Source organism: Sciurus carolinensis, chromosome 3 (assembly GCF_902686445.1).
Source record: "Sciurus carolinensis chromosome 3, mSciCar1.2, whole genome shotgun sequence".
Lineage (NCBI taxonomy): Eukaryota > Metazoa > Chordata > Mammalia > Rodentia > Sciuridae > Sciurus > Sciurus carolinensis.
In genome coordinates this window covers 2,259,544-2,278,486 of record NC_062215.1, presented here as the reverse complement: position 1 = coordinate 2,278,486, position 18,943 = coordinate 2,259,544, and the positions used below count along the sequence as shown (strand labels likewise).

The following is an 18,943-nucleotide window of genomic DNA, read 5'->3' as shown; positions in this document are numbered from 1 at the left end:
GGCCTCGTGCTGCTGGACTAGCGCCCTAACACCAAGCGGCACCCCAGCGCCCTGCTGTCCTTGTTCTTAGTGGTAACGGTGAACGTGGTCTTTTCTAATACTGTAATACCTCACATGGCTGCGAGACAGTCTGGTGGTTAAACTAACGCGTTCTAAAATGTTGCCCGCAGCGGGTCCGAAAGCTCACGTTCCAGGTTTGAGCCTGGCAGGATAGGCAGAGTGCCGTCTGCAGCCTGGAGCTCTCTCCTTCCCGGGTGAGCGGAGCCTCCCTGTGCCCGTGGAGTGGCTGCTGCTGTGGGGCTGTCCTGTCGTGGTTTATTTTTGTACTATTGCGGGGACTCTCGGGATGGGTCAGCTTCAGAGGGGACCACGTGTAGTCCAGGAGATATGTCAGTGTGGCGTGGGCTCAGGCCTTCAACTTGAGCACGTGGTCCTCCGGCGGACTGTGGCCACCGGGAGGGTCTCTTCCTCCCAGTCAGGAGATGCACTAGGGTGCATCACACATACGGGCACAGCCGAGTGAGCCTCAGCACGGCTGCAAATGCCACCCGCTGCCAGCGCAGGTGGGCATGGGGCTGGGTGTCATGTCCTTGCGGCAAGATGGTGGAGGCCTTGTGCTCACTGTGCTCTTGTGCGAGCAGGGACGGACGAGAAGCTCTTAGCCAACCTCACGGAGGACGCCAAGAAGTTGATGGCTGCTGCAGGCTCTGTCTTCACCAAGGTGGCTGCTGACGTCCTGGCGGGGTCCGTACTGGTCGGACAGCTGGAGCTGATCCTGAAGCACCAGAGGCGGTTTCTGGATCTGTGGCAGTTAGGTGAGCTGAGGCCGGGACGAAGCCCCGTGCACATTGGCCATCCTCGGGCATGTCGCCCAGGGGAGGCCTCCTCGTCCTCCTGGTGGCGACTGCAGGGCACCCCGGGGGAGAAGGGGGCGCCACAGAGAAGGGTTTTCCTTTGGGTGACTTTGTCACTGTTCTCCAGAGAGGAAAAGCTCTTCATTCCAAGAGAAGAACTGTGACATGAAAGAGACCCTGGACTGGAGGAAGGGCGAAGTCCTGTTTCTGAAGAGGGAGAAGAGACAGGTGGACAGCCTCCTGCGGCTGTGCGGGAAGGTCAAGCACCTCGTGCAAGGTACTGCCCCTGCAGTCAGGCTGGACGCCTGTGAGAGCAGCCGGGGCGGAAGTGGTCTGCCTGGAGCGGGGCCTCCTTCTGGGGAGACGTTCTTAGCCGGGTTCCCCACGTGTCCTCCGGGGAAGCAGGTTCTGCTCTCGCGATCTTGCTGGCGTTCCTCCACGCCTGTCTGTGTCCCCGATTTCCCCAGATCCGCGTCCTGTGTGGGCTTCCATGGCGGGAGGTGTAGGTCTCCCTCCAGGCTGCCCGGCGCATGAGGCCACTGGCTGCCCTGTGGCTCCCAGGTGTCCTGAGTCACTGGAGCACTCGGCGTGAACACAGGAGTCACAAGCCAGCCGCATGGTGGCCTGTGGCTGCCCTGCCCTTCTGACACCAAGTCTCTGTAGCCGGTGGAATTGTGTTTCTTGTCTTGTTACTTCCTTTCTCCTCTTCCATTGTGTTTATTTCTAACTCAACCCCGAACTCACTGGCTGCCCTAGTGGACGTCTCTGAAGGTTCTCCCAGGACTGAGGGCTTTTCCCTGGCGGGGAGGCGGACCTCCATCTCCCCTCACCTCCTGGGGTCACCTTGGCCTCTGGGCTGGTGGGGCAAGTCCCGCGCCCCTGTCCTGCGCTTGACTCCTGAGTGACAGAGCGTGGCATCTGCTGCCTGCTGGGAAGGGGGCCGGGAGGCCAGATGAGGAGGTGTGCCCCTGCTGGAGGTGGATAGCTGGCCAGGGACAGACCCTCAGGCTGCCTCCTGAGGGCCGCGTGGGGCTCGAGGTGCAGCCGCGCTGCCGCTCCTCCGCGGGGCTCACTGTCCCTCCTGGGTGCCCTCGAGAGCTGCCTGGCCCTGGTGTCCTGAAGTCGCCATGACACTGCCTGCCCGGGATCTCTTCCATCTCCAGGCCTGGGCACCGGCAGCTCTGTCTCAAAACTGGTTAATTGTGCTTTGGCTCTTGCTGGGTTCATGTCGGCAGCTGCTGGGCCTCCTGGCACGTGCTCCAGTTGGGCCTCCTCACCTCCTCGTGCCCCCGGCCCTGAGCCCTTCATTTCAGCGCCCGCATGCACTTGGTTTGAAGGCGCTCCTGTTCCCCGGAAGGTCCAGTGCCGTGCTGTGCTGTCCATGGCTCATAGTGGCAGCCTCACCTTTTGGATCGTCGGTGTCTTCGAAGGCGTTCTTGTCCTTGAATGGTTTTCACATTTCATCCATGTTGCTTTTGTCTGTTGGCCTTTCTTTCTTTCTTAATTTTCTTTTTGGGCTGTGGATGTAGCTCAGTTGGTAGAGTGTTTGCCTCACAAGCACAAGGCCCTGGGTTCAATCCCCAGCACCGCAAAAAAAAAAAAAAAAGATGCCATTTAATTTTCTTTTTTACATGCTGGGGATGGAACCTAGGCTTTTCTTTTTATATGTGGTGCTGAGGATCGAACCCAGTGCCTAGGCTTTGGCACGTGCCAGGCGAGCCCTCTGACACCGAGCTACACCAGCCCTGTTGGGGTTTTTGGTATGTTTCCCCCGTTGAAGGTTTTCCTACTCTGGTTGGAGATTTCTGTTGGCTGTGTCTATGAAGACAGGCTCCACAAGTCGATTGACAGACGTAGGGCTTCTGGGCCGTGGTCCATGGGGCTTTGTGGCTGCCCTTGAATTGACCCGGTCCTTGAGGGCTTCTCTTGGGGGCTGGTCGCATTTGCAGGCCCCTGCTTGCTGCCAGGTTCCTGGAGCCCAGGGGGTGAGGGGGGTCCCCACTTAACTCCAGCTCTCCTGCCCTGTTGGCTGCATCGTCCTCTTGGTCCTTACATTGAATACGCCCTGTCCTCTCTAGCTGCCCAAGATGGGTGTGTGTCTAGGAGTGGGCTCCAGGCCTGAGAGCCTGCAGTTGGTCCTTCCTACCGCTGGCCAGGTGGAGGGCAGCCCCCTCTGCCTTCATGGTGGGGGTGCCTCTGACCGACTGCATCTTAAACAGATGTCGAGCCCACTTCTTGTTCCCTCTGCCTCCCCTGGTCTAGGGTGACCTCAGCAGCTAGTGTCCTTGCTTGCCAGGAGCCTGTGCCGGGCCTGGCTGAGCTCACATCTGCTGTGGCCCCAGGTCTGTGTTCTCAGCCCCGAGTGTCATTTACCACTAGTGTGGCCGTCCTTCCACTGCCAGCTCGTGTTGCTCACGGGGCCCTTTTGTGCTCCACTCGTCCCTGTTGGTTATGATCTTTGAGAAAGTTTCTAATCTGTCACTGAGTAGATTCTGGGAGGGAGGGAGAAGGCTGTTTCCCGTTGTCCTCACGACCAAGAGCTTGCAGTCTGTTCTTTATCATGAAAACCGGTGAATGGGCCCAAGGCGGGGTGGAGGGGAGGAGGGATGGGTTCTTCCTGAGAAAAAAATCCCAGCAATGGTCTGCACTGTGTTTTCTTAAAGAAGTGATTAGAAATACTGGGAAAGTAAAATAAGATGCTACCCTGACTAGCAGTTTAACTTCCATGTTTCCTTATGGTTTCCAAAGTGGATTTTGGAGAGATTGAAGCAAGACACTCAGAAGACCTGAACTGCAAGAGACTGGACGAAGCTGTAAGTGTGAGCCAGCCGTCATCCTCGCCCTCCAAGCCGATGACACACTACAAGCTGGACCCCCGGGTCCAGGAAATGGCTGGAAGGATAGACTCGCTGATGGACAGTCACATCTTCCAGCTCTTCTGGGAAGAAGCCGCAGAGTCACTGAGTGATCCCAGAGGGGAATCTGAAAGGCAGACTCTTGAACTTCTTGAGGCCTTTGAGTTCTTATACTCACCTTGTTACCAAAAGTTTGTGAGACTCTACCAGGACCTGAAATCAGGAGAGGTCACCTTTGCAGAAATTGATGTCATCTTCAAGGACTTTGTAGATAAATACAATGACCTGATTTCAGACCTCCACGTCATGTGTGAATTAGACCCCCAGGCCAAGAAGGGCTGGATCTCGGAGCGCGTCGAACAAATCAAGGAGTACCATAGCCTACACCAGGCCATCAGCTCGGCCAAGGCCATCTTGCAGGTCAAAAAGAATTTTGGACTGACCGGAGACTTCAGTGTTCTTTACACTTTAATAAACTTTGTAAGTTATTTTCTGGGGCCCCAGTGTGGTGGGGGCCTACCTCAGACTCCGGGGAAGCCCCAGGGCTTCTGGGAAGGACAGTGTGGCAGCCCCCTTCGAGGGCTCCTGTCTGGGCTGCACTGAGGCTGGAACATTCTGTGGCTTGCATCTTTACCTTTGCTTGAGTGTGACTCAAGTGTAACTGTTCCTTACCTTGGGAGTTTTCTTGGGTTGGTCTGAGAACCAAACATTCAGGAGAGAAAAACCATCCTCTTTCCAGAGGAATCTCATGTCATTAGCTTTTTTATAAAAGCACAAAAGAAAATACTTTGTCAGCTGTCCAGGTGACTCTCCTAGTGCCAGTGGGCAGTGCCAAAGAGCACATTGCTCCCGTCGTGGCTCGGGCCTGAGTCCCTTCTTCCTGTTTCTTAGCCTCATGTTTCTAAGGCGTGTGTGGCCCTTGTTTCAGTGGTGACAGGTGTGACCGTGCTTAAAGTTCAGCACAGCGTGTGGAGTTGTCCTCCTACACTGGAGCCTTTGGCCCATCTGAAACTCCCCCAGAGAAGCCAGTGACTGGACCTGGTGGGGCTGCTGCGAGGACAGGCTTCAGAGTCCTTGCAAGCCTCCTCATGGGACCTTGGGTGCCAGGGACAGGAGCTGCTGTGGCCCAGCACGGAGGGCAGCAGCGGGCGGGCTGCCTGGCGGGGCAGCGCTCACGGAGGCGCTCTGGCGGGCAGTGGGGGTGGTCGCTGGTGCAGCCCCCAGCAGAGCTTCGTCTTGCAGAGTGAGGACTTCGAGGCCACGCGCCATGAGAAGCTGGACCAGATCAGCCCGCAGCTCATCCAGGCCAAGAAGCTGCTGCAGGGCATCAGTGAGCCCCGCCGCCAGTGCCTGGAGGAGCTGGCCCTGCAGCAGGAGCTGGTCAGCTGGCTGCACGGGGCGCTGGGAGGTACGTGGAACGTGGCCCCGGCGTTTGCCACTGGGGTTCCTGAAGGCGGAGACGTCCCGGGGGCAGGGGGGGTCAGCGTCAGGGCAGCTGCTCAGGGCTCTGGTGGGTGCTGTTCCCCTGGCTGCTCCTTCTGTCTCTGGACGCTGGTGTTGCCTTTGTAAGCATCCTGACTCCTTTTGCTCCTTCCGGCTCATTCTGCCAGAGGCCTAGGCAGGCTCCTGCCCACAGGGAGCCGCTGTTGCCGCCAGCTCGTGGAAGCTGTGCCTCTCTCCCCAGCCTAGGGCGGGGCAGCCTGGGTGGATTAGGCAGAGAGGGGAGGAGAGGTAAGAATGGCCAGGGGCTGGGGCAGGGCCAGCACTGGCTCTCCACAGAGTACCTCCTGCGGTCACTGAGGCCACTCGGGCCCCAGCTCTCACCCGGAGCTCTGCTGCTTCCACCTTATCCTCCCGAGTCTGCTTTGATGTACATTCTTGGATTAGTAACTAACTGCAGGAGAATTATCTCAGTTTTTTAAGTAATTAATTGTCCACATAAAATCCACCGACTGAGCTTGTTTCTGTTTAAGTGATGATGTCCGTGGGTTAAAGGAAATAAGGTGCACGCATGCCTGGTAGCCCGGGCCGCTGTTGGTGAGGTTAGATGTCCTTGTAAGCTGCGGAGTCCTAACGCAGGCGGGAAGTGGCCCCTGCCCTCATGCTGGCCGACGGCCCACCGACCTCGCTACGGCTCGGGTTCCCGGTGTGAGTGGTGCAGCCTCTGGAGCGGCCCCTGCTGACCCCTCTCCGCTCCAGGCCTCAACGAGCTCAAGGTGTTTGTGGACCTGGCCTCCATCTCGGCCGGGGAGAACGACATCGACGTGGACCGGGTGGCCTGCCTCCACGATGCTGTGCAGGGCTATGCATCCCTGCTGTACAAGCTGGACACACAGGCGGGCTTCAGCGAGTTCATGGAGCTGCTGAACGAGCTCTGGAAGGCGCTGAGAAACGACCCCCACCTGCCTAGTAAGCTGGTGAGTCTTGTTCCCGGCGGCCAGGCCCTGGAGAGCGCAGCGCTGGGACTCAAGGGCCGCGGGGGCGGGCAGAAGGCCTGTGGGCGGCCATTCAAACATTTAGACTGATGCTTAAAACCAGCTTTCCTGCACGTGTGGGAGTGCTTCACGGGTGGAAGGGAGCGGGCTCCTCCCTCAGGACGCCGTGGGAGGAGCGCAGGAGGAAGTGCGCTCGAGGGTGTGCAGTGGTTTTCTCTGAATGGTAGCAACTTTCCTTCTATCTTGTTATTTTTTGGGTAATTTTTCTATCACAAAAAATAAACATCCTTGTGAAGTGGAATTAACTTACATGACGTAACTCACCCCATGAGCAGAGGTGTCCAGAGGCCTATGCTGCCTCTGGACAGCTGGCCCTGGTGTGGCCGGCGGTGGGGGAAGAGGGACGGAGGGAACTGGCTGCAGTTTTCTGCTAGAAGCTCACATTCTGTTGGAGTTTTTCTTCTGGTCATGCTCAGGGACCATGATGGGACGTTAGGAACTTAGGGCTCCTGTTCAGTCAAGCATCTCTCCCGGGAGGGGCTCTGTTCTGGGGACCCAGCAGGGCAGTGTCCCCCCACCCACCCGGGAGCGTGGCCTGTGACTGTCCACCCAGTCATCCATAAGTGCAGGTCACGTGCACTCCAAGGGTCAGCCAGGAGCCGGGCACCAGCGCAGCCACGCAGGCCTGGCGGGGCACTCAGCAGTGACACTGGGTGAGCCCTGGAGGAGGGTGGTGGATTCTGCCCAGCAAGGGCAGAGGCAGGAGCCCGGCAGTGAGGAAGATGGTCATTCAGACCCTGGCCCGTATTGCCTGCTTTTGTCCCAACAGCGAGATTCTGCCAGGAACTTGGAGTGGCTGAAGACAGTGAAGGAAAGCCACGGATCCATCGAGCTCTCGTCCCTGTCCCTGGCCACAGCAATCAACAACAGCGGTGTCTACATGATTGGGGCGTCCACAGACGACCAGAAGGTGAGCCCTCCTAGATGCTGGGCGTGGTGACGCACCCTCCTGCTGCAGGGTCAGGGTCTTAGCCACCAGAAATGGCCTCTGAGCGAGCCGTGCCTGCAGCTCTCCGCAGACGCTGTGCTGCGCCTGTTCCTCCCTGGAGGTCACAGTGGCCTGGAGACGCCGTGCTACTACTCTCTGGAAGAGCTGAAGGAGCTTCTAAACAAGCTGATGCTGATGTCTGGCAAGAAGGACCAGAAGAATGTGGAAGTGGAGACGTTTTCTGAGGTGAGCAGGTGCTGCCAGCACCTCGGGCTGGCTGCCTGGTGGCCTGTGAAGCGGGGGGCAGGGGTCTGTCTCTGGTGGACAGAGTGGCTCCAGAGAGTGGAGCTGGTAGGTCTTCAGGGCGCACATTGCCTAGAGCCATATCTAGGGTGGGACAGGCCCTGGGGGCATCAGCTCCTCCTTAATAGCATCAGAAGGCTCTGTCACCAGCTGTGGTCAATCGGCCGCATTATAGGAGGTGACCAGGTAGATAGTTCTTAGGAAGAAGGATTCTGTGAATTTACTCTGTAAATTGGCAAAGTCAAAACCTCCAGATCCTAACGGGTACTCTTCACCAAAACTAAAGTAACCAAGCCAGGTGCGGCGGCGGCACATGCCTGTCACACCAGCCACTCAGGAGCTGAGTTAGAGGCCAGACTCAGCACCTTACTGAGATCCTGTCTCAAAATAAAATGGGCGGTGCATGTAGCTGGATGGTAGAGCGCCCCCCAGTACCAAAACAAACCCGAGGTACTTGTGCACACAGGCCTTTGTTATGCAGTAGCCTCTTGCTGTGTTGTGTGTCTGGCCTTTATGCAGTAGCCTCTTGCTGTGTTGTGTGTCCTGGCCTTTATGCAGTAGCCTCTTGCTGTGTTGTGTGTCCTGGCCTTTGTTATGCAGTAGCCTCTTGCTGTGTTGTGTGTCCTGGCCTTTATGCAGTAGCCTCTTGCTGTGTTGTGTGTCCTGGCCTTTATGCAGTAGCCTCTTGCTGTGTTGTGTGTCCTGGCCTTTGTTATGCAGTAGCCTCTTGCTGTGTTGTGTGTCCTGGCCTTTATGCAGTAGCCTCTTGCTGTGTTGTGTGTCCTGGCCTTTATGCAGTAGCCTCTTGCTGTGTTGTGTGTCCTGGCCTTTGTTATGCAGTAGCCTCTTGCTGTGTTGTGTGTCCTGGCCTTTATGCAGTAGCCTCTTGCTGTGTTGTGTGTCCTGGCCTTTATGCAGTAGCCTCTTGCTGTTGTGTGTCCTGGCCTTTATGCAGTAGCCTCTTGCTGTGTTGTGTGTCCTGGCCTTTATGCAGTAGCCTCTTGCTGTGTTGTGTGTCCTGGCCTTTATGCAGTAGCCTCTTGCTGTGTTGTGTGTCCTGGCCTTTATGCAGTAGCCTCTTGCTGTGTTGTGTGTCCTGGCCTTTATGCAGTAGCCTCTTGCTGTTGTGTGTCCTGGCCTTACAGTTTCTTTGCATTTCACAGTTGACCTCTTCTCCCCCGTGCTGGGCGTAGAACCAGGGCCTGGCACATACTCAGCATGCGCTCTGCCGCCAAGCCCAGCCCACATTCTTATCTTCCACCTGATCACTTCCCAAAGAAGGAAGGCCTCTCCTTAGGCTGATCGTGTATCCCGTGACCCTGCGGGAGGAGTGAACCCGAGCCCCTAGCATCAGAACCCGTGCGTGTCTGGGCTGGGCATCCCCTCCAGGCGTGCCTTGACGTCCGCCTGTCTGCCTCCTGCCCCGTTCCCCCAGGTGTTCTGCCTGGTGCAGCGGCTCGTGCAGGCCTTCATGAACCTGTACTCTGCGGGAAACATGCTGTTCCGGACCTGGACTGCCCAGGTCTCCTGCTGCCCCACTCGGGGCTTCTCCATCCACATGGACTTCCACTTGGAGTTGGTAAGCCAGCTGTCAGCACTGGGGGACGTCACCGAGCTCCTGGAAGCCCTCTGCAGGCAGATGGAGAGCTTCCTGGGCGACTGGAAGGCGTTCGTGACCCGGAAGCGAGCGCGGCACTTCTACCTCAACTTCTACACGGCCGAGCAGCTGGTGCTCCTGAGCACCGAGCTCCTGAAGGAGAGCCCGAGCGGAGCCGCCCTCACCATGCTGTCCTTCATCAAAGGCAACTGCACCCCAGCCGACGTCCAAAGGGCCACCGCGGAGTGCAGGGAGGCCACCAGACACCACGCGAGGACGGTGACGGAAAAAATACCACTGCTGCTGTCCTCTGAGGGCAGCCTGGTGGCCAAGCTGAGGGTCATCATGGAACAGTCCCTGAAGTACATGAGCGCCTTTCTGCCTGGCTACCTGGACCTGGAGGCCCTCGGCCGTTGTCTGGCTCACCTGGCCAGGATGGACGGGCCTCCCGTGGAGCGGTCTCTCCCTGTGGGCCTGCAGGCCGGCCAGCCCAACCTGGTCCTGTGTGGGCACTCTGAGGTGCTGCTGGCTGCCCTGGCCATCTACATGCAGGCCCCGGGCCAGCCCCTGCCCACCTTCGATGAGGTGCTGCTCTGCACCCCGGGGACCACGTTTGAGGAGGTGGCCCTGCTCCTGCGCCGCTGCCTGGCCCCCGTTTCCCAGGGGCACAAGGTCTACAGCCTGCTGTTCGCAGACCAGCTGAGCTACGAGGTGGGCTGCCAGGCGGAGGCGCTGTTCCGCAGCCTGTGCACACAGTGCTGCCGGGAGGACTACCAGCTGGTGCTGGTCTGCGACGCGGCCCGGGAGCGCTGCTACCTGCCCTCCGCCTTCAGCCAGCACAAGGTCCACCTCGTCCCCCAGGCGCCCCTCCACGCCATCCAGGCCTACCTGGCCCGTCACTTCCAGGTCCCGGCACAGACCCCGTCAGCAGCCGCTGTGTTCAAAGACCGGATGTGTGTGGGCATCGTGGCCTCGGAGAGAGCCGGCGTTGGTAATGAGAGCTCTGGGCGGCGGGGGGCGGGCGGCGGGTGGTCTCAGGGCGGCCCAGCGATCCTCTCCTCCGCAGCTGTGGGCACCAGGGTGACACCCCCCTGCAGGTGGGAAAGCGTGTCTTGGAGGGTTTGACGCCCGGCGGCGGCGGTGCTTCCCCTAGAACAGCACCCGCTTCCACCTGGTTGCAATTCCCGGGAGCCCCGCTCCGGCCCCGCGTGGACCTCCACAGTCCCCTTTCCTTGCACCGACTCCCTTGGGCTCTCCTGGGTGGTGGTGCTGTGCACAGCAGAGCAGGGCGGCCTCTGCGCTCTCCCCTCAGCTGCCCTTGGAGAGAGGTGGTGATGTCCATTCTCGTGGCACAGGCGAGTGGCCCAGTGCCCTGTCAGGACGAGACCCCTCTCCCCTTCCCCTCCCTGGGAACACGTCTCTGCTTTGACTTCATTATACTTCCACTGCTGCCATCGTAGTGGAAAAGGCCAGGATGCTGGGAGGGCGACGGCTGGGGACTCTGGCTTTGTGGTGGGGTTGTGCTCTAATCTGAGATTCCATTGCATCAGTTTTTAATTTTACACAGAGAATTAACTTTTTTTTTTTTTTCCAAACTGGGGATGTACCCCAGGGGTGCCCTACCACTGAGCCACATCCCTTTTTATTTAGAGACAGGGTCTTGCTAAGTTGCCTAGGGCCTCACTAAGTTGTTGAGGCTGACCTTGAACTTGCAATCCTCCTGCCTCAGTCTCCCAAACTGCTGGGATTACAGGCCTACGCCACTGCCCCTGGCTGAGAAATAACTTCTACTCTCTTTGGATTCTGTTCCTCTTGGTCCATTGCCTTGTGATCACATTTCCTTATTTTAACATTACAGGGAAATCTCTCTATGTGAAGAGATTGCATGAAAAACTGATGAAGTTCAACAGTAAAAAGGTGCCCTTAAAGATTATTCGGTTAACTGATGCGCAGGTGGATGAGAGCCGCATCCTGAGCTCTCTCCTGCCTTTCTTGGATGCTCAGTATCAGAAAAAGCCCATGATATTCCACATCGATGTGACCACTTCGGTAAGTGCCTGTAGGGCCACTGCATGGCCACCTCAGAAGGCATGATTCCCAGGGCCCCACCTGTTTCTCCCCGTGTGAAGAGTCCCTTCCTTCTACACCTGTTTGTGGTCAGTACCCTTCCCTCCAGGTCCTCGGGTTGGGAGAAATGATTGTCAATCGTGTATTTATAAACCTGTGCTTCTCTGTCTTTAGGTACAGACTGGAACTTGGGTCTTTCTTTTCAAACTCCTCATTTTACAATATCTAATGGATATAAGTGGGAAAATGTGGCTCCGGAACCCCTGCCATTTATATATCATTGAAATTCCAGAAGGAAGTCCAGTACCGCCAAAGAGGTCCTCAAAGCTGGTATGTGCACAGTCTGTGCAGGGGACCATGGCACACCTTCCATTCTGTGGCCTTGGCCTGGGGTGACGCGCCTTAGTTCCCCACTTTTGCCTTAGGGGTGCAGTGAGCTCAGCGTAAGGGGAATACATATGTGGACTTAGATCTTAACTCCGTCTGGAACGAGGATGCTCTTGTATTGACGGGCAGCCTCTTGGATCTGTCTGGATCCATCAAATTGATGCTGTGTGTCTCGGTTGAGTCCCGGCCATGCTGAGTACAGGAGATTCCTCTGTTGGTGGCCACTTCTCCTTACTGACAGTGAAGATGGCAGGAAAACCGCACGCATGGTCACCCGTTAGCTGGCGGGAGTTCTGTGTTCATGCTTGTTAGAGAGTTGGAGCCATAGGAGGCTGGATTGGAAGTGACTTCCTGTTTCATAATGCAGCTGCCATAATTGAGATTCTGTGATACCAGAATCTGAGATTCTGTGCAGATTCCCGCCTCTGTGAACAAGAGACTGCAGAAAGCCAGGTGCACTCGAGTGATTTTATTCATAAAGGTCCATCCAGGGTAGACTGTGTGGAGGGTTAACACAAGCGGGCATCTTCCAGAAAATCAAGTTCTAACTTCTATTTATGTCTCTCCTTTGCAGAATCCACATGTCCCCCAGTTTAGTTTTCTTGACATCTTTCCCAAAGTCACCTGCAGACCTCCCAAAGAAGTGATAGACATGGAGCTGAACCCCGAGAGGAACTTTGTGGAGCCTGGAATGGACCAGAGGGAGTTCCGCAGTGCCACTTTCCAAAGACCTTACCAATATTTAAAACGGTTCCATCAGAAACAAAACCTAGACACATTTCAATACCAAGAAGGCTCTGTCGAAGGCACCCCGGGGGAGTGCATCCAGCACCTCCTCATATACTGTGGGGTCATCAACCCCTCCTGGTCAGAGCTCCGGAACTTTGCTCGGTTCCTCAACTGTCAGCTCAAGGACTGTGAGGCCTCTGTGTTCTGCAATGCAGGCTTTACCGGAGACACACTGCGGGGCTTCAAGAACTTTGTGGTCACCTTCATGATCTTCATGGCAAGAGACTTTGCCACACCAACACTTCACACCTCTGACCAGAGCCCAGGGAAGCTCACGGTCACCATGGATGGGGTCGATGAGGAAGAGCTTGCCCCCTTCACTCTCCGAAGGAGGTGGGAGTCAGAGCCACACCCCTATGTGTTCTTCAATGGTGACCACGTGACCATGACATTCATAGGCTTCTATCTCCAGCCCAATGAGAATGGCAGCATTGACGCCATCAACCATCTCAATGGGAAGATCATCAAGAAAGATGTCATGACAGCAGAACTGTACCGGGGGCTGTCGCTCCAGAGGGTGCCCTTCAACGTTGACTTTGATAACCTGCCCCGACATGAGAAGCTCCTGAGACTCTGCTTGGCACTAGGAATCCCGTGGGCCATTGACCCCGATGAGACATACGAGCTAACAACAGACAACATACTGAAGATTCTGGCCATCGAAATGCGGTTCCGGTGTGGGATCCCAGTTATCATCATGGGAGAAACAGGCTGTGGGAAAACCAGGCTCATTAAGTTCCTTAGTGATCTGCGGCGTGCCGGAGCCCAGGCTGAGACCATGAAGTTGGTCAAGGTCCATGGAGGAACCACGGCAGCCATGATCCACTCCAAAGTCAGGGAGGCTGAGAATATTGCTTTCTCCAATAAGGGCCAGCACCAGCTGGACACCATCTTGTTCTTTGACGAAGCCAACACAACAGAAGCCATAAGCTGTATTAAGGAAGTCTTGTGTGATCGGACTGTGGATGGCCAGCCCCTGGAGGAGGACTCAGGCTTGCATATCATAGCTGCCTGCAACCCCTATAGGAAGCACACCCAGGAGACCATCCGCCGTTTGGAGTCAGCTGGTTTGGGATACAGGGTCGGTGCAGAGGAGACCACAGACAGGCTGGGCTCCATCCCCCTCAGGCAGCTGGTATACCGTGTGCACGCCCTGCCCCCGAGCCTGATTCCTCTGGTGTGGGACTTCGGCCAGCTGAACGACACTGCCGAGAAGCTCTACATCCGGCAGATTGTGCAGAGACTGGTGAACCACGTCAGGGTCAGCGAGGGTGAGACGCAAGTGATCACGGAAGTGCTCGCTGCCTCCCAGAGGTTCATGAGGGACACTGAAAATGAGTGCAGTTTCGTTAGCCTCCGGGATGTGGAGCGCTGTGTGAAAGTGTTCATGTGGTTTCACGACCACAGCAAGATGCTCTTGGTGAAGCTGGACACCTTTCTCCGCGAGACCGGTGTCAGCAAAAATAACTTCAGGAGAGACCCTGTCCTCTGGTCCCTGGTGCTGGCCGTGGGGGTCTGTTACCATGCCTCCCTAGAGGAGAAAGAGTCCTACCGCAGAGCCATTTGCAGGTGCTTTCCAGAACCCTATGACGACAGCAGGGTCATCCTGGATGAGGTCATGCACACACAGGACCTTTTTCTGAGCGGGGTGCCTCTGAGGAAAACCATAGCCAGGAACTTGGCCTTGAAGGAGAATGTCTTCATGATGATCATCTGCATTGAGCTCAAGATCCCCCTCTTCCTGGTGGGGAAGCCGGGCAGCTCCAAATCCCTTGCCAAGACCATCGTGGCGGATGCCATGCAGGGCCAGGCTGCGCACTCCGCTCTCTTCCGCAGCCTGAAGCAGGTCCACCTGGTGTCCTTCCAGTGCAGCCCCCACTCCACCCCGCAGGGCATCATAAACACCTTCAGGCAGTGTGCTCGCTTCCAGCAGGGGAAGGACCTGCAGCAGTACGTGTCTGTGGTGGTGCTGGATGAGGTCGGCTTGGCCGAAGATTCTCCCAAAATGCCCCTGAAGGCTCTGCACCCCCTGCTGGAAGACGGGTGCATCGAAGACGATCCGGCCCCCCACAAAAAAGTCGGCTTCATAGGCATTTCCAATTGGGCCCTTGACCCCGCCAAGATGAACCGGGGCATCTTCGTGACCCGCAGCAGCCCCAGTGAGGAGGAGCTCATAGAGAGCGCCCGGGGGATCTGCTCTGCAGACAGCCTGGTGCAGGACAGGGTGCGGGTGTACTTCGCTCCCTTTGCCAAAGCTTACGAAACCGTGTGCCAGAGGCAGGACAAGGAGTTCTTCGGGCTCCGTGACTACTACAGCCTCATCAAGATGGTCTTCGCCACCACCAGAGCATCCAAGAGGAAGCCTTCCCCGCAGGACATCGCGCGGGCCGTCCTTCGGAACTTCAGCGGCAAAGACGACATCCCCGCCTTGGACATCTTCATGGCCAGCTTACCTGCTGCCGGGGACGTGACAGAAGTGGGCACCCTGGAGCTCATCAAGCAGAACATTTGTGGGAATCTGCAGGGGCTGGCGGCCGGGGAGCTGGAAGACGCCGAATCCCGCTACTTGCTGGTGCTGACCAAAAACTACGTGGCCCTGCAGATCCTGCAGCAGTCGTTCTTCAGTGAGGACCAGCAGCCCGAGATCATCTTCGGGTCCAGTTTTCCCCGGGACCAGGAGTACACCCAGATCTGCAGGAACATCAACCGGGTGAAGATCTGCATGGAGACCGGCAGGGTGGTGGTGCTGCTGAACCTGCAGCACCTCTACGAGAGCCTGTACGACGCTCTCAACCAGTACTACGTCTACCTCGGGGGCCAGAAGTACGTGGACCTGGGGCTCGGCACCCATCGCGTCAAGTGCCGGGTCCACCCGGACTTCCGCCTGATCGTTGTCGAGGAGAAGAGCGTGGTGTACGAGCAGTTCCCCGTGCCCCTCATTAACCGGCTGGAGAAGCACTACCTGGACATCAGCTCCGTGCTGCAGAGGTGGCAGAAGGACATCGTGCGGGCGCTCACGCGCTGGGTGCAGGAGTTCGCCGACGTGAAGGCCCATTCCTTCCTCGGGGGGCACAAGTACAGCCCGGCCGACGTCTTCGTCGGCTACCACTCGGACGCCTGTGCTTCTGTGGTGCTGCAGGCCGTGGAGAGGCAGGGCCCCCGGGAGCTGACGGAGGAGCTGTACCACAGGGTGTCCGAGGAGGCCAAGCTGGTCCTGCTGGACTGTGCCACGCCGGACGCCGTGGTGCGGCTGGGCGCCTCCGCGCTGGGCTCCTTCGCGGCGCAGACGCTGTCGCGGGAGTACTGGAGCCGGCAGCAGCACCACTGCTTTGCGGATTTCCTCCGGGCCCACCTGTGCGCCGCCAACCAGGAGCGCCACGCCCTCTTCACAGAGGTGACTGCCCCCGCAGCCCGTCCCTCTCCCTTCACCCACAAGCCCTGGTCCCCGGGCCAGGGGTCCGACGCCGTTCAAGCCAGTGTACAGTCTGGGGCGTCTCCCGTGTGGGGTGCAAGGAGGCTCAGCTCAGTCAGGCTGCTCTTTCCTGTTGGTGAGCAGAGCTCTGCCCCAAGAGCAGCGCTGGGCACAGCGTCCGCTGCCCCAGAGTGCTGGGCATGAGTCCATCTGCTTCCCATCCTTGGACAGCCCAGGATGCCCCCCAAGCAGGTGCCCTGAGCTCGCAGGTGAGAGCTGGGCAGCGCGGGGGGCCTGGACCCTTGGGCTGGCTGGGAGGGCCGGCTGGGCAGGCGGCAGGGGCAGAGGGCTCTGTGGGGCACAGACGTTGGGTCTGATCTGCAGCTGTGCAGCAGACCAGGCGGGGACACCGACAGCGGCAGGTCGGACTGGGTGCTGGGTGGTGGGATGGTAGGTGGAGGGCCTTGCGGGCAGCCTTGAGCTTGGGCTGGCCTGCAGAGAGAGCAGTGGAGGAAGGACGGGCCCGGCCTGGGCGACGGGGAGGGGGGGAGTGAGAGGCCCTGAGCGGATGGGTCCGTCGGGGCTCTGGCACGGTGCGCACTGCAGAGGGTCAGCAGGCGCTGTGGGTGGGCTGAGGGCTGCCTCAGGGGGCAGCAGGTGGAGGACAGCCTTCCTGAGCTCACTGCGGCTTTGTGCAGTCACCACAGGGAATCCAGGGAGGAGCAACAGGTTTGGGAGCCAGTGGCGACCTCTGTTTGTGTGTCTGCTGTCGAGACCTGAAAGCTGGTCACTAAGGACAGGCCCACAAGGGGTCTGGAGCTGGGCGCAGTGGCCGTGCCTGTGATCCCAGTGGCTGGGAGGCTGAGTCCAGAGCATTCAGAGTCTAACGCCAGCCTCAGCCATTTAGCAGGGCAAGACCCCATCTCTAAATAAAAATATAAAAAAGGGCTGGGGATGTGGCTCAGTGGCTAAGCACCCCCCATGTTCAATTCCTGGTACCAAAAAAATAAAAAGGGGAGTGGTCTGGAGAGGTGAGACCCTTCCTGCCTGGGAATGTCTGGGTCTGCACCGTGGAGTGTGGTCCCTGGTAGAGAATTAGGAACTAGTGAGGGGAGAAGAGTCGCCAGTGGCTAACGCCATGTGATAATACGAAGCCAGATGGTAAGAGATGACGGGTGACAGCTGGCATTTGTGCTGAGCCCTAACGGACCCGGAGGCTCGCAGGTGGGGACCAAAGCAGAAAGCAGGACCTTGGCATCTCAGCAGGAGACGGAGGCATCCTCCAGTCGGGCAAGTCCTCTGTGCCCTCTGTGGACCCTGGAGGTTCTGCTCCCGCTGGGCCAGGCTTCTTTCTGTCCCAGTGCCCACAGACCCAGCGCTCTGTGCCCTTCCTGAACCTCAGCTGATGGCTGGTGTGCTCGTTGCAGGTCACCACCTTCTCCAGACTGCTGACGAGCGTCGACGGTAAGGCCCTAGAGGATGACGTGAGCGACTTGGCCCTGAAGCCCGTGATCCTGTCCCTGCAGCAGTTTGACACCGAGTACTCGTTCCTCAAGGAAGTCCGGTGAGGTGCCCTGCCTGCCCGTCTCCCTCAGCCCCCACCCTGGGCATATGGGGGCACCCCTCCGGCCCTGTCAGAGTGGCCTTCCTGGCAGCCGTGTCCGCCCGTCTCCCAAGCATTGCGAGGCTCAGTCCTCCTCCAGTGCACTGCCTCCTCACCTCGTGGAGGGAGGCCCCACCGGAGGCCGGGTCCTGCCAGGCCTGTGTTTGCCCTGCACTCGGTGGAGGTTGGTGTCCATGCTTTCATTTGGCTTTGTTCTACTTGTGGGGCTGGGGAGTGAACCCAGGGCTGCTCTGCCACTGAGCCGCATCCCAACCCTTTTGATTATGATGATGAATTTTGAGACAGGGTCTTGCCGAGTCGCTGGGGGTGGCCTGGGACTTGCGACCCTCCTGCCTCAGGACAGAGGGCTCACTGGGCAACTCCCTTTCTCTTTCAGGAGCAGCTTAGTGAAGACAGCCAAACGTCAGATCCTCATTTTCCAGATGGATTTTGACGACGGCACTCGCAGTGCCCAGCTCCTTGCGTCAGCTAAGTACGTTCTTAGAGTTTTTCTGAGAAACACAGGCCACCAGGAGCTGCCCAGGACCTCCTGAAGCATTTCCTCCCTGAAAGCAGTGTGGAAATAAGAATGACTGTCCCTCCCAGCCCCTGACATGGGTGAGAGGAACGAGAGAGGAAAGGATGAAGGCAAGGCCAGGAGTGCCCAGGGGTGGTGAGATGCAGGAAGTGCCGGCGGGTTGCTCGCAGCGTGCAGAACGAGCCAGAGCCAGCATGCAGAACGGTCATCCTCTGATCGTTTTGATTTTAAACTGCAGTGAGACCTGAAGCTCGGTCTGGGCTGCTGCTGGGTGGCAGGACACTCACCTAGTGTGCCCGGGGCCCTGGATCTGATCCCCAGCACTGCATACAAAGACGGGAACTCGGGACCAGTGTCAGGGCATGCAGACTGAGTAAATAAATCAGCATCGATCGGACATTTCTGCAGTGTCTATAGGGGAAATCTGATGCTTTCAGAATTAGCTGTGTCCTCCTGTCACCTCATGTAACATCAGAGTGACTTCTGCCCCTTTAAAGCACTGAGAGCCTCCTAGGAGTGGACCCAGCCAGATCCTGCGGGGAGGTGGGCTTCGGCCACTGTGTGGGGGCCGCTGCTTTGCACTCTCTGGAATGGGAATCCAGCAAGCCCCACCCTGCACACTGGGTCCCTGAGGAGCGCAGGGTGGGGGTTCCGGTCAGCCGTGAGAGGTGGGAGATGAACCCACCAATGGGAAGCCACCCCTTCTCCTCTCACAGGAGAGGTGGTCGCACCAGGCATCCCGTGGCTCCCAGGACACCGGCAGCTGCCCCACCACGTGGCTTTGGCTTAGTTGCTTGCTTGGTTTTGACCTTTGTTTTCCAAATAGGTATTCTGCTATCAACGAAATCAACAAGATACAAGGGACGCGGGGCTGCGTCTTCGTCTATTTCATCACAAAACTGTCCCGGATGGGGAGTGGAGCGTCCTATGTGGGGTTCCACGGAGGTAGGGCCAAAATACCAGCCACTGTCCCTACGTGTGTCTGGGCTGCTTCTCGGGCCCACGCTGCCCACGTCTAGGCCATACGCCAGCCCCAGCTGGCTCTGGGCCTCCCACCCGGCTCCCGGTCCACAGCCCTCGCCCTGGGACTTGCTGCCACCCTGTCAACTTGCCTG

The 18,943-nt window shown here is 58.0% G+C and overlaps 1 protein-coding gene and 1 non-coding gene across 4 annotated transcripts in view; both read left to right on the top strand.

Moving 5' to 3' along the window:
* The window catches only part of Rnf213 (ring finger protein 213), a 104,667-nt gene that overhangs the window by 43,588 nt on the left and 42,136 nt on the right, over positions 1-18,943 (top strand). For all 3 annotated transcript variants that reach the window (XM_047545198.1, XM_047545197.1, XM_047545199.1), the window contains 14 exons: positions 642-815; positions 982-1,131; positions 3,603-4,189; positions 4,952-5,117; positions 5,909-6,126; positions 6,974-7,114; positions 7,214-7,378; positions 8,871-10,023; positions 10,891-11,081; positions 11,274-11,429; positions 12,061-15,669; positions 17,115-17,251; positions 17,688-17,783; positions 18,655-18,773. In XM_047545198.1, coding sequence (XP_047401154.1) covers positions 642-815; positions 982-1,131; positions 3,603-4,189; positions 4,952-5,117; positions 5,909-6,126; positions 6,974-7,114; positions 7,214-7,378; positions 8,871-10,023; positions 10,891-11,081; positions 11,274-11,429; positions 12,061-15,669; positions 17,115-17,251; positions 17,688-17,783; positions 18,655-18,773 — 7,062 coding nt within the window. The remainder of the gene's footprint in view (positions 1-641; positions 816-981; positions 1,132-3,602; positions 4,190-4,951; positions 5,118-5,908; positions 6,127-6,973; positions 7,115-7,213; positions 7,379-8,870; positions 10,024-10,890; positions 11,082-11,273; positions 11,430-12,060; positions 15,670-17,114; positions 17,252-17,687; positions 17,784-18,654; positions 18,774-18,943) is intronic.
* On the top strand, positions 2,373-2,446 carry Trnav-cac (transfer RNA valine (anticodon CAC)). The gene has a single exon. It is a non-coding gene; the product is annotated as a tRNA-Val (tRNA).